This window comes from Pelophylax lessonae, assembly GCF_965119305.1.
Source record: "Pelophylax lessonae genome assembly, chromosome: 1".
In the NCBI taxonomy this organism is placed as follows: Eukaryota; Metazoa; Chordata; class Amphibia; order Anura; family Ranidae; genus Pelophylax; species Pelophylax lessonae.
This window is the reverse complement of record NC_138768.1, coordinates 380984536-380997903: the sequence shown is the minus strand read 5'-3', so window position 1 is coordinate 380997903 and position 13368 is coordinate 380984536. Positions and strand designations below refer to the sequence as shown.

The 13368-nt window shown below is 44.5% G+C and overlaps 1 protein-coding gene and 1 pseudogene across 3 annotated transcripts in view; both read left to right on the top strand.

Annotated features, from left to right (window-relative positions):
* Positions 1 to 1086: 1086 nt before the first annotated feature.
* On the top strand, positions 1087 to 1944 carry LOC309545750 (syncytin-B-like; annotated as a pseudogene). Its single transcript has one exon. The product of its transcript is annotated as a syncytin-B-like (transcript).
* A 2301-nt stretch (positions 1945 to 4245) lies between these two features.
* Positions 4246 to 13368, top strand: part of ERMP1 (endoplasmic reticulum metallopeptidase 1) — a 100298-nt gene continuing 91175 nt past the window's right edge. For both annotated transcript variants that reach the window (XM_082269474.1, XM_082269475.1), the window contains exon 1: positions 4246 to 4519. In XM_082269474.1, coding sequence (XP_082125600.1) covers positions 4263 to 4519 — 257 coding nt within the window. In that variant the 5' untranslated portion in view covers positions 4246 to 4262. The remainder of the gene's footprint in view (positions 4520 to 13368) is intronic.

The window sequence follows — 13368 nt, the reverse complement described above, 5'->3', positions numbered from 1 at the left end:
ATCATTTGTAGCTGAGGGCTGCCTGGAACGATCGAGTTGGATCGTGGATCACACTTCACCGTTCAGATATTTGCAGAGGTATGTAAGGCGCTTCACATTAACCAGGGATTCATCCTCAAAGTAGCGGTAAGATTGAACGGCTGAATAGAACTTTTAAAAAGCCATTGCTTGATTGTCTTTTCATTGCTCTTTACCCCATCAGGAATGCCCCATAGGTTATCACCCTACAATGTTTTGTTTGGGAGTCAACCAGAGACTGGATTGTACTTTCCTCAGCAGCTGTCATCTTTACATTCTCAGCTGACTGGGTAGGTACAGTCCCAGCAAAGGGAGCTCCAAAAGGTCCATTTTAGGGTTCGGGAGTCTCTCCAGGACCCTGACATGATAACCGGTGTACATTCTATTCAACCAGGTGACTGGGTCGTTGTGAGGAAACATGAAAGGATGGGATTTGAGCAGAGGTATTCCGAGCCATACTAGGTTCAGCTGACAATGCAGACTTCTTTGAAGCTTAACTGGATCCATGCCAGCCACTGCAAAAAGCTGCTTAACTCCATCCAAGAATGATAATGAGGAGTATCATTTTTATTTACATACTTAGGTTAGTGTATTTTAGCAAGGGTAACAGCATTCCAACTTTATGTTTAAAATGCATCTTCAGCTGGCCAAGGCGGCAAACAGGTCAAATTGCTGGGTGTGCTCTAAACCCCCACCTAGCTATTACACCCCAGCAATAACAGATGTTTGTATTGGCATGAAGACAACCAGGAGACACTTGTCCACAGAATTTAATGACACATTCCTAGGGGGTAACATCAGTTTTAGTTTTAATGTTAGCTCTGGCTCCTGTTTTTTGCTGGCCAATTCAATCTGAGTATCGGGACAATTAGGTAGTCCACAGATGTGCTTTAACTTTAGTTTGGCACTGGAGCTAGATTTGTAGGATCTACAACCTGTGGGACAGGTATAGCAGTCAATCTCACCAATGAAACTCTGGGTCTTTTAAATGACACCAACAGACCGGATTATATCTGCTGGAAGGACGGTTGTGATGTGCAGACTAAGGGAGCAATCCTTCAGTCTATTATGTTACTGTTTAGTGCCCGTGACCGACAGGAAGATTCCTTGTGTACGGTGTTGACAGGTCTGTATTACTTTTTGTGTGGTTCTGCGGCTTATGAGGTAGTGCCCCCTAATGTGAAAGGTTTGTGTGCTTTAGTGAAGCAACATACCCGCATCATACATTGCCGTTGATCGTGAGGATCTGCTATTAAGGAAGGCAAGGGTGCAAGACAGGACTCGCAGAGAACTGTTTTCGTCTCACGATCGGGCATGGGCATGGTTCCCGGCTTGGACTGGGTGGGGGGATCGAGCTGATGAAACCGTTGAATAATTTCTGGTGCATTGTGGATGAGATGTTCAATGAAACCATTGAAGCTGTAGGGAAATTACTCAAGAGCAGAGACAATTAAGACTTTAGTACTGCAGGAGAAAATGGCCCCGGATTATCTTTTTGCTTCCAAGGGGGGTTTCTGTGAATTCATAGGAGAAGACTGTTTTACCTGGATAACAGACACCAGTGATAAGGTCCAGGCCCATATGGATAAGGTAACTTTATTGTAAGGCAGAGCCAGAGCTATAGCTAGCAAGGGTTGGAATCCTTTTAAGGCTTTGGGAGGTTTTGGGGATTTTTTGTTCTCCATTGGATCTTGGTTGAAAGAAATAGGAGTATATATATTTATGTTGTTCTTGTTTCTATTCCTCCTATATGCTGTGGTGAAAGGATCCTGTTGTCTGGTCGACAGAGTCACCCAAGCCCGAGCAGATGACCTTGTCCTGATCGCTGAGACAAGACGCCCAGAGATCCTGCCCCTGCATCCGACGCAAAGGATCCCAGTCCAACCACTAATCAATGCATCCCATTATCTCATGTCCTCCCTCTAAAGTCACCTCCCAAAGAGCAGAACCCAAGTGTCGATTCCTTTCGACCTGTTATCTTTTTTTTTTTTTTTAACTCTTTGAAATGGATTGTTTTTACTGTGAAAAGAACTGTTCTGTTTATTTGGAAGAAGAAGAAAAAGAAGATTCATCAAGGGACACATGGGAGCATTTGACAAAGAGGAGGGGCTGTTGTGGAAGTGTTATTAATATTTATGTGGACATTTCTTTAGGATATATTTTTAGTTAAATTGCCATTATGTCTCCCAGTGTCAGTTTACCGGTAATCGCTATGCACAGCGAATATTGCTTTAACTGGCATTGAGGAAAGACCTGTAATTGTGGAAACCTTCCATCAAATGGAGACTGCACGCTACTTGTAGCCTGATCATCCCTATCGGCGGTGCCTGTCCAGATCTATGGCAGCCCAAGGAGAACTCCACCGCACAAATGTATATCAGCCAGCTGGGGGCCCCGGTATTCACTGCGGAGATATGTTTGTGATGTGCAATTTTTATCCTTTTAATAATATTTGCCCTTTTACCAGGATTAATGGCTGGCATCTTTCTGTCATATTTGATACATATGATTGAAATACTGCTGCTATTGTCTTTTGCAGATATAGTAAAGTCCCATTCACTGGAACAATAGCATGATCACTATCAAATATGTTTTTTATGAACTATAGGATCCACTCTAACAGATTATGATGAGAGTGCATGCTTGTGAATTAGCATGACTGAGTCCATGAGAATCCATGTGGCAGCCATGTCAGCCATGTTGCTTTGTTAACGTGGCAGTTAGATTCTCTTCACATGGCCGTGTTTGTACATAAACATGTACTCCCCTTTTCTATTGTACTTTTGAAAGTATACATGTCTGTGATTGGTGGTGTTGACGCCACTCCCCTGTAACCCCCTTTTGTTCTCTGGCTATAAATAAACCTGGGCTCTACTCGAAGGCAGAGGATCTTCAGTTGGCATCGAATTGACACAGTGTGCGTCTGTTCCTTTCTTTGTCGCCGAGCGATTGCCTAACCTTATACAAAAGAGCTGTACATTGTACTTTTCAGTACAAGGGATTAATGGCACTTGGCGCGTATTAATATCCACAAGTGCACGTTTTGAGCTCACTAAGAGAATTTCTATGCTCCAAACTCCATTAATTTCCACGACAAGTGGCACTAATATGCAGCACTGATGGGCACTAATATGCAGCTCTGAAGAGCACTGATAGGTGGCACTGATAGATGGCATGGATGGGTGGCACTTATAGGCACTAATGGATGGCTCTGATTGGCCTCACTGATGGGCACAGAATGGTGTCACTGATGGGCACAGAGTGGCATCATTGATGGGCAGAGTGGCATCATTGATGAGCACTTTTGGGGAAGCATTGTGATCAGGGCACTGATTGCCTATACACATCTCCCCTTTGATGAGATGCCGCTAATTGGCTCTCCTCACCTCTGTCAGTGTGAGGCGAGAAGAGCCGATAAACGGCATCTTCTTGTTTACATGTGACCAGCAGTGATTTGACACAGCCGATCACATGTGTAAAGACCCGTGGGCGCGTGATCACAGGTAAACTGGTGCCGTTATATGACCCTGTCCCGGAACAGGAGCCACCATGGTCAGCCATTTGTCTATACGGCAGGCGGTTAAGTACCGTAGTATGTCGCCATTCCACGAGTGTGCAGAATTAAAAACTGTGACATGTTAGGTACCTATTTATCCGGTGTAACATCATCTCTCACATTATACAAAAAAAGTGGGATAAAGATTGTTTTTTAAATATTTTTTTCCAAAACAGTTGCATTTGCAAAAGCACTGCGCAAATACCGTGTGACATAAAAAAATTGCAACAATCGCCATTTTATTCCCTGCTAAAATAAAAATGTATAACTTTTTGGGGGTTTTAAGTAATTTTTTAGCAAAAACCACTGAGTGAAACTTGTAAAAGAGCCAGAAATAGCCTGGTGGCAAGTGAGCATTTTGTAGCTCCAGACTACAGCTGTGACTGGCTCCTAATGTTAGGCTAGCACTGTGTACAAGCTCTTCAGTCCCGCCACAGCCTGCATACACCGGCGCCTCTATATTGTACACCCTCCATGTACAGCACACAGCCAATGAATGAACCCTCTAGTAATATCACAGTATCACCCTCTAACCCGCCTGTCATTCGCCAACAAGGGAAACCTGACCATTCTCTGCCTGTCAGCGTCCCCTTTACGGCTTCCGCATTGGCCAGATCAACGGCGGCCGCTCTAGGATAGGCTGGCCGGTTGTCATGGCAGGCAGAGGCGGGGCTTGTGCATTCCAGGCATGGAGCGGCAGGTAGGGTCGGGGTTGGCTGTTCGGAGGTCCCGGCACAATGTGGTGGGCTCGGGTCACGGGAACCGGCGGGAAGAGAACAGCGGCAACGAGCGGAAGACACGGAGCCGGGGGTTGGTGTTCGGAGCGGGGTTGCCTGCTCTACTCTTCCTCTATGTGCTCGGGATAAGAGGACTGGTACACCTATCACTGCGACAACTGGTCACACCGGGCGCCCGCACCACCCTCTTCAACGGCAGCACCGCCAGGTGAGGGGGAGCTCATAGGGCATTCACCTCCATGAGGAGTGACAGGGCTAGCCTGTGCGTTATGGAGGACTTCCTCTGGGTTCATTCACTTCGTATTGATTTCCTGCTAGACCAGTCATTGCACGCCTGACCTTCTACATATATCCATTATTAGGGAGGGCTGTAATCACCATGGTACATCTCAGTGTCATCACACTTCATTTCCACCTGCCTAGTCTGTATGGGATGGCAGCTCAGGAATCTGCTTCACACACATCACTCACATCATTTCTATCACTTTTCACCTTCTTACAACTTTGTAACATCTCTAACAACTCACCCAGTGACCGCTTTTTATTTGCACCAGGTGACATTCTTCCAGTGTTCATTTTGACATCAGATTTCAATTTAGATTTAGTTGACTAAAATGCCATTTTAGTTTTAGTCATCTGAGTTGTTTTCATTCGAATTGTATTTTAGTCGACTAAAATGTAATGGGTTTATTTAAAATTGAATGCATCATTTCTGCCAAACATTCTATACTCCTGGATTTAAAATCTAATAACGTTTATTATTTCTGGTATTAACCACTTCTGGACCGGAAGATTTTCCCCTCTTAAAGTGGTTGTAAACCCACGTTTTTGACATTTACCTATAGGTAAGCCTATATTAAGGCAGGCCATAGACGATTCGAATTACGTACGATTTATCGTTCGATAAAACGAAAGCGGCACTCGTGCACATCATCGAGTGTACCATCAATGTGAGCCGAAAATCGTACGACAAAACACTATTTTTTGTGCCTTTTAACCACATCTCTACCGGACACACTCCCTACTGTTCTGTGTTTTGTTAGGTGAAATCATACAACTCCCCCACTATGATACGAAATTCGGCCGATTTTTGCAAAAAAAACCAACATGTTGGATATGTGAATTTTTGCTGTCGTACGAAAATCGAACGTTTTACATACCACACTAACGATACGAAAATCGTTCGATAACACTGCCATTTACGATTTTCGAACGAAATTCGAATCGTCTATGGCCTGCTTAAGGCTTACCTATAGGTGCTATAAATATCTCCCAAACTTGCACTGTTTAGGAGATATTTACATTGCATGCAGCCGATGACGTCATCGGCGCATGTGCTCTGAAGGAACGGCCGCCCGTGCCGTTCCTTCAGAGCCCAGTGCCGTGAACGGCGGCTCGCACCTCCGGCCAATCAGATGGCCGGAGGACACGAACAAGGAAGCAGGACGGCCGCCCTGTCGCTGAGCCGGGGGCTTCGTTTTAGGGCTCTTTCACACGGTCCGCCTCCGTAGGCAGATCCGTGCTGCTCAGCGGGGATCGATACGCGATCCCCGCTGAGCTGGCAGATGACAGCTCCGTCTCCGCTTGCAGTGCGGAGAGGGAGGTGTCCCAGCCCCCGCTGCTCTCTATGGGGGATCGGATGAGAGCAGACCACCTGTCCGCTCTCATCCAATCCGATCCCCAGGACGGATGGAAAAATAGGGTTTCCATCCATCTGGATTTCACGGACAGGATCGGATGCGGATGGCAGTGGGTGTCAGCGGACATGTCACTGCTAACATCTGCTGCTCCATAGGGCTGAATGGGGCATCCGATCAGATCCGCCTAAAAAACTGACAGGCGGATCTGATCGGACCGCCCGTGTGAAAGAGCCCTTAAGGTAAGTATTTCATGATGAGCTAGTATGTGATGCATACTAACTCATTATGCCTTTGTCTTTACAGGGTTTTTTTTTTTTTTTTTTTTAGGGTTTACTTCCTCTTTAATGACCAGGCCATATTTTGCGTTTCGGCCCTGCGTTATTTTAACGGACAATTGCACAGTCGTGCGACGCTGTACCCAAAAAAATTTGATGTCCTTTTTTTTTCCCTCAAATAGAGCTTTCTTTTGGTGGTATTTGATCACCTGTGCAATTTTTATTTTTTGCGCTATAAACAAAAAAAAGAGCGACAATTCTGAAGAAAAAAAAATATTTTTCACTTTATGCTATATAACATTCCCCCCCCCCCCCCCAAAAAAAAAAATCAAAATGTTTTAACATTTTAGGCCAATTTGTTTTCTGCTACATATTTTTGGTATAAAAAAAAATTGCAATAAGCGTATTTTGATTGGTTTGCGCAAAAGTTATTGTGCCTACTAACTACGGGAAAGATTTATATAATTTTTGGTGTTTTTTTTTTTAACGCGTAATGGCGGCGATCTGCGATTTTTTTTTTTTTTTTTTGCGGGACTGCGACATTGCGGCGGACAGATCGGACCCTTGACTGACATTTTTGACACTTTTGGGGGTACCAGTGACATTACTGCAGTAATCAGTGCTATATATATGCACTGTTACTGTAAAAATGACACTGGCAGGGAAGGGGTTAATTTTATTGGAGAGGGAGGGGTTAATGTATGCCTGGTGGTTACTGACGTGTAGGGGGGGAGGTGACTGAGTGAGTCATGGACAGATCGGATGTAAAGCTATGCTGAACAGTCCGATCTGTCACTCCCTGTCACTATGGAGATCCGCCCGCTGTGTTTACACACAGCGGGCAGATACTCCAGACTCGATCCCCGACGATCGGGTAAGAGCAGCGGCGATCGCCGCTGCTCCTCCCCTGGCCCGACTCCCGCTGTGAATGAAAACAGCGGGAGCGAGCCTCCCAGAAGGGGGAGTGTCTGACGACGTAGTACTACGTCGTCAGACGATAACGAGCCACTCTGCCGCAGTAATATTACTGTGAGCAGTCGTAAAGTGGTTAAAACATTCTCAATAACAAAATGTAAAAATCTATTTTTTTATCAGTTTAGGCCAATTTGTATTCTGCTACATATTTTTGGTAAAAAAAAATCCCAAAAAGCGTATTTTAATTGGTTTGCGCGAAAGTTATAGCGTTTACAAACTGCGGGATAGATTTTTGGACTTTTTATTTTATTTATTTATTTATTTATTAATTAGTAATGGCGTTGATCAGCGATTTTTAGCGGGATTGCGTCGTTGCGGCAGACAGATCGGACCCCTAACTGACATTTTTGTCACTTTTTTTCGGGTCCAGTAACATTAATACAGTAATCAGTGCTAAATATTATGCACTGTTACTGTATTAATGACCCTGGCGGGGAAGGGGTTAACACTGGGGCGATCAAAGGGGTTAATGTATGCCTAATAATGCTTACTGACTGGGGGGGGGGGTGGCTCTGACAGGCACAGAGAGATTACAGTTTCAGCTTAGCTGAAACTCCTGATGTCTCCGTGCCTGTGTGACAGAAGACTCACCTGCTTTGTTTTCATAAGCAGGCGGGTCTTCTGTCAGTTTCTGTGATGATTGCCGCTATTCCCGCTGCCTGACTCCCGCTGTGTCTAATCACAGTGGTAGTGCGGCGCAGAGATCGCGTGCACATAATCATGTAGATCTACATATTTATGTGCAGCTGAGCCGCAGTAAATCTGCGTGGGGTGGTTGGCAAGTGGTTAAAATCGTGCACGTTCATCTGATTTCAAAGCCGCGTTCAGTTTGAAAATAATTGGTTACAAGACAGAGTATATCAAACAAAACATATAGTTTGTGTAAAGGTAAATATACAAACTATATAATATTAAGTCATACTCTATAACATTATTCATTAGGCATGGATGAACAGTTTGGAATTTTGTCCATATCCAATTAACCTGAGTAAAAAAAGGAAGAGAACGTTTAAAAAAAACAAAAAAAAAAAGAAATAAAAATATTAGAATTTTAAAATAAAATGAAATACATTTTTGTTTAATAATAAAGAAAAAGTGGTGTCAGGTAATCTGAACTGTGGGAGTAATCTCCAAAAAAGGTTTGTCTAGAATTAAAGTCTTGTGTTTTTTTTTTTTTTTTGGTAAAAATAAAAAACATATTAGAGTCCATTCACACTAATACGACTTGTTAGCCTGACAAGTCGCGCCCCGTTGCGGTCCATTGTGTGGTACAGGAACGGTTCTAATAGGAGTGACACAAGTCGCTCCGACTTAGAAAAAGGGTCCTGTACTACTTCGGGGCGACCTGGAGCGACTTGCATAGACATTCATTATATGAAGTCCGTGCAAGTCACGCTGCACGCGACTTCAGAGGTCGCCCCCAACGTTGTACCGCTTCAGTGTGAATGCGGTGTCATACTTACCTGCTTTGTAAAATGGTTTTGCAAAGATCAGCCCAGATCCTCTTTCTCGGATCCCTCTCCAGCTGCAATATTTTATGTCACACGGTATTTGCGCAGCGCTCTTTCAAACGCAGTTTTTTTTTTTTTTTTAAAGAATACATTTTACTGAATTAAAAATAAATGAAACACTAAAGTTAGCCCAATTTTTTTTGTATATTGTGAAAGATGATGTCCCGCCGGTTAAATAGATACCTAACGTTACAGTTTAAAATTTCGCACACTCGTGGAATGGTGACAAACCTTTTGCTCTTGTTCTGACGATCGCAGTGATACCTCACATAATTTGAACATCGTTTACATTTGCAGGTGCGCCTAAAAGACCCTAAATCCCTCCTTTGCACTTAAAAGCCCAAATCTGTACTTTGTAACCGGTTGCCGACTGCTCACAGTATATTTACTGCGGCAGTCAGCCCCGGCCGGGCAGAGTGACGTAGGTCTACGTCGCTCGCCTGTCACTCCTTTTAGAGCCAATAGTGGGCTCGCGCCCGCCTCGGCTCGTTCGCAAAGGAGTGCGGGCGTGTGACCGGCGGACCCGATGTCCGCCGGTCACTCGCCGATCGCCGGTACAGCGGGAGAAAGACAGAGCGGCTTATGCAAACAAGCCGCCTGTCATTCTCCCCTGTGTAAAAATGAAGATCAGACGGTTCTACTATGTAGAACCGTTGATCTTTGTTTTTACACTAGGAGACCTGTCCCCCTACAGTTAGAATCACGCCCCTAGGACACACTTAACCCCTCCCTGTCCAATACAGTTAACCCCTTCCCTGCCAGTGTCATTTTTACAGTAACAGTGCATATGTATAGCACGGATTACTGCAGTAATGTCACTGGTACCCCCAAAAGTGTCAAAAATGTCAGTCAAGGGTCCGATCTGTCCACCGCAATGTCGCAGTACCGCAAAAAAAATTGCAGATCGCCGCCATTACTCGTTAAAAAAAAAAAAAACACCAAAAATGACAAAAATCTTTCCCTTTGTTAGTAAACGCGATAACTTTTGCGCAAACAAATCAAAATACGCTTTTTGCGATTTTTTTTTTTTTTTTTTTTTTTTTCCAAACATATGTAGCGTAAAACAATTTGGCCGAAAATGTTTAAAAATTTTGATTTTTACATTTTTTTTGGGGGAATTTCATATAAAAAAAAAAGTGAAAAATATTGTTATTTTTGCAAAATTTATGCTCTTTTTTTTGTTTATAGCGCATGATCAAAAAATCGCACAGGTGATCAAATACCACCAAAAGAAAGCTCTGTTTGTGGGGAAAAAAAGGACGTGAAATTCGTTTAGGTACAGCGTTGCACGACCGCGCAATTGTCAGTCAAAGTCACGCAGTAAAAAATCGCAAAAAAAACCCTGGTCAGGAAGGGGGTAAAATCTTCCGGGGGTTAAGTGGTTAATACTGTCATTTTTTTAAAATCTGCGCCATTGGCAGCAGAGTAAATTGAAAGTGACGTTGCTTCTAGGTTACTTCATGGCAGACCCGGTTGAAGTCGAATCCGGCTTTGTTCCTGCCGGCTGGTCCCTCGAGTCTCCTGGTGGGGGGACCTGGACAGAGTGGCTAAAGGCGGCTAGTGGAGGGGATGTCCCCTCCAGCTCCTAATGATAACAGCTGAGCGGCTACTGAGCCGCATCAGTTGTTTTTACAAGAAAGCCGACCACCGGCTCTAAAAAACGGTACTGGGGCGATGCCTCCTTCTGCAGACATCACCCCGGTACAGGTACGTCGGTTTGCGGGAAGTGGTTAAGGGTGTGATCCAATCTTCAATTTGTAACTTCATGTTCATGGGGGAAAAAATAGCAAAGAAAGAAAACAATATAGCGTATACAGTTGCGACACAAATCATATTGTAGTTGAATGTTGAAATTACCTTTGCATTTCAATCTGCAGCTGTAGTAATTTTCTGTAAAATACAATGCAATATGGCTACCTGGTGGCGTTCTGTGTACAGATCGCCCCCAGAAACATAATTTCTCGCATTGTGATTGGCTCACAGATTTTCCCAGAAGTCTGCAGTAAGATACAAGTCAGATTTCTGGCATCCCGCGCAACAAAAAAAATTCATTTTTGGTGAGATACTTCCAATAGGAAATCGCATCTAAAGGGATGCAGACCCAGCAGTTTTCCTCATTAGAGCCCTGCAGCAGCAGCAGCTGGTTGATAATTATGAAACCACTCCCATTAGATTCACTCGGCACAGAGGAACAAACAATGGTTTCTTCAGAATAATAAAAGGTAGGAATCTGCAACAAAGTTTGTTAAAAATTCTTGCAATGTACAGAGATCACCCAGAGGGGAATGTTTTTTTTTTTTTTTTTTCCTAAACAAAAGTGAAGTTACGCTTTAAGGCTACATTCACATGGGGTGTAAGCCCCGGTTCACATTTGTGCGATTGCGGAGATCGCATGTAATTCGGAGCGCACTGCTCCTAAATTACATGCGATCTCATGTGCGGTGCGAATTTCAGCCATACACTTTGTATGGCTGAATTTGTACCGCATCCGCACTAAACTCGCACATGAGGCTTTTTTTTATCCGCAGCAGAATCGGATCGCATGGTGGTTCACCCTAGTGCGATCCGATTCTGTGCGAACTTGCAGATCGCACTGCGATATGCGATCACAACTGGGGGTTTCGTTAACTTTTAATTGACACCCCTGCGTATCGCATATGGCAGTGTGAACTGCCAGAGGTACGGATGCGATGCGGGATCACGCTGCATATTCGCAGCGTTCCCGCATTTCACAAATGTGAACCGCCACTAAAAATGTTGCTGATCCTATTAAGGTACTTGTGTATATATATTTTTTTTTTTCTAGGGCAAAGTTCCTGTAAAATGATCAGTAAATACTTAATATAAAATCATCTCCCCCCCCCCCCCCAATACCTGCATAGGTGTATACGCATGTCCTCAGATGCAGATTTTATGGTTTTGAGTTACAGATTTCAACATAGTGCTTGTACACAGTTGTGAATGTTTCCATTGAAAGCAATGCAGCTACATTCAGATCTGTAAATGAAAAAACACTTTGTAAATGTTTTTTTTTTCCATCTTCACGTAAATGAGGCCCAAAGCTTGCCAAATCTGTTCCAATCTGGTCATACAATCTTTGCAAATCGGCTTTTTATTTACTGCAATGTAATGTTAGGACCAATCTAAACTATTGAATCAAATGGTATTCAGTTAGCCGGGTTTTTGCAACACATGGTTGTTGGTAGATCTTACGCGGTCCAATATGGTTGGTTCACACTTTTGCGGGTTCAGGAATCGCACCTGTTCCCGCACCCAAAATGCTGCTTTTTCAACGATGCATGGGGTTGCCACATTCATTCTTAATGGCACCCCAGTGGCGTTGCTAGGGGGGTGCGGACTGCACCTGGGTAACAACCCCCCCCCCCCCCCCCCCGCAGAGAGTGCGCTGCTGGCCTGAAACTAGCTTGCCAGGCTGAGGACATGAGAGCTGGGCAGTATTCTCAGAGAAATGTGTGACTCTCCATATGGATTGCACATAACACAGCAGCCCTCAGAGCGTAGAGAGAGGCCCCCACACACCTGCCTCTCCACCAGCATGTCTATGGTGACATAGGAGAAATCGAACAGAGTAAAGGGACGGAGATGCCAGGGACATGTAGGCATCTCCACCAATCACAGCCCTAGGAAACGGGTGATGTCATCAGAGCGCAACCAGTGTGGGGCAGAAAGGGTGGAGCGGTGACGTGTGAAGGGCGGGACAGGAGGCAACATCATCAGAGAGGACGGGCCAGAGGATGATTGCAGGTAGAGATGACTGTATGTCAGTGTGATATCAGTGTCAGTAAGGAGAGGGAAGGAGGGGGCACGCCAAACACTGACCACTGTACATCTATACATTGACTGATCACTGACTGCACGTACCATACACTGATTTTACACACCATTCACTGACTGTACATACAATACATTAGAGCACGATTAATCGTTAAAAAATCACGATTCACCCCCCCCCCCCCCCTCTCGATCTTAATCCGGCATTTCCACGATTCATGTAACAGATGCAGAGCTGTTCTCATTGTATCATTTGGTTCTTTTAGATAAAGGGATTAACTTTCTTTGTAAATGAGGGCAGTTTAACCACTTAAAGCGGAAGCAAAGTCTGTCGTTTTTATTTATTTCTTTACTTGAATAGTAAAGGCATAGTGTGCTGATATGCATCGCATACTAGCACATTATGTGACACTTGCCTCCAAACTAAGCCCTCATCGTACCCGCTGGAGGCCGCATTCATCTTCGCCCGTCTTCCCTCTGGGTCTGCAGGCTCCAAATGTGCTACTGGCCGGAGCCGCGTTACGTCACTCCCACGCATGCGTGTGGGAGCCGCCGGTCACGGCACAGGGCTCTGAAGAAACGGCACGGGTGGCCGTTCCTTCAGAGCAGATGCACCGATGAACTCATCTGCGCAGTATACAGTATATATCTGCTTAACGGCGCAAGTTTAGGAGATATTTAGTATTTACAGTTCCTATAGATAATCCTTTTTATAGGCTTACCTATAGGTACAAACCTCTTGGGGGGGTTTGCAACCTCTTTAAAGACTAAGCATTTTTCTCAAAGTCGTCTTCCAGGACAGCCCATGAGACCTAGGGCTCCTCCTACCAGGACAGGAAACACATTAAACCCAATCAAATAAAA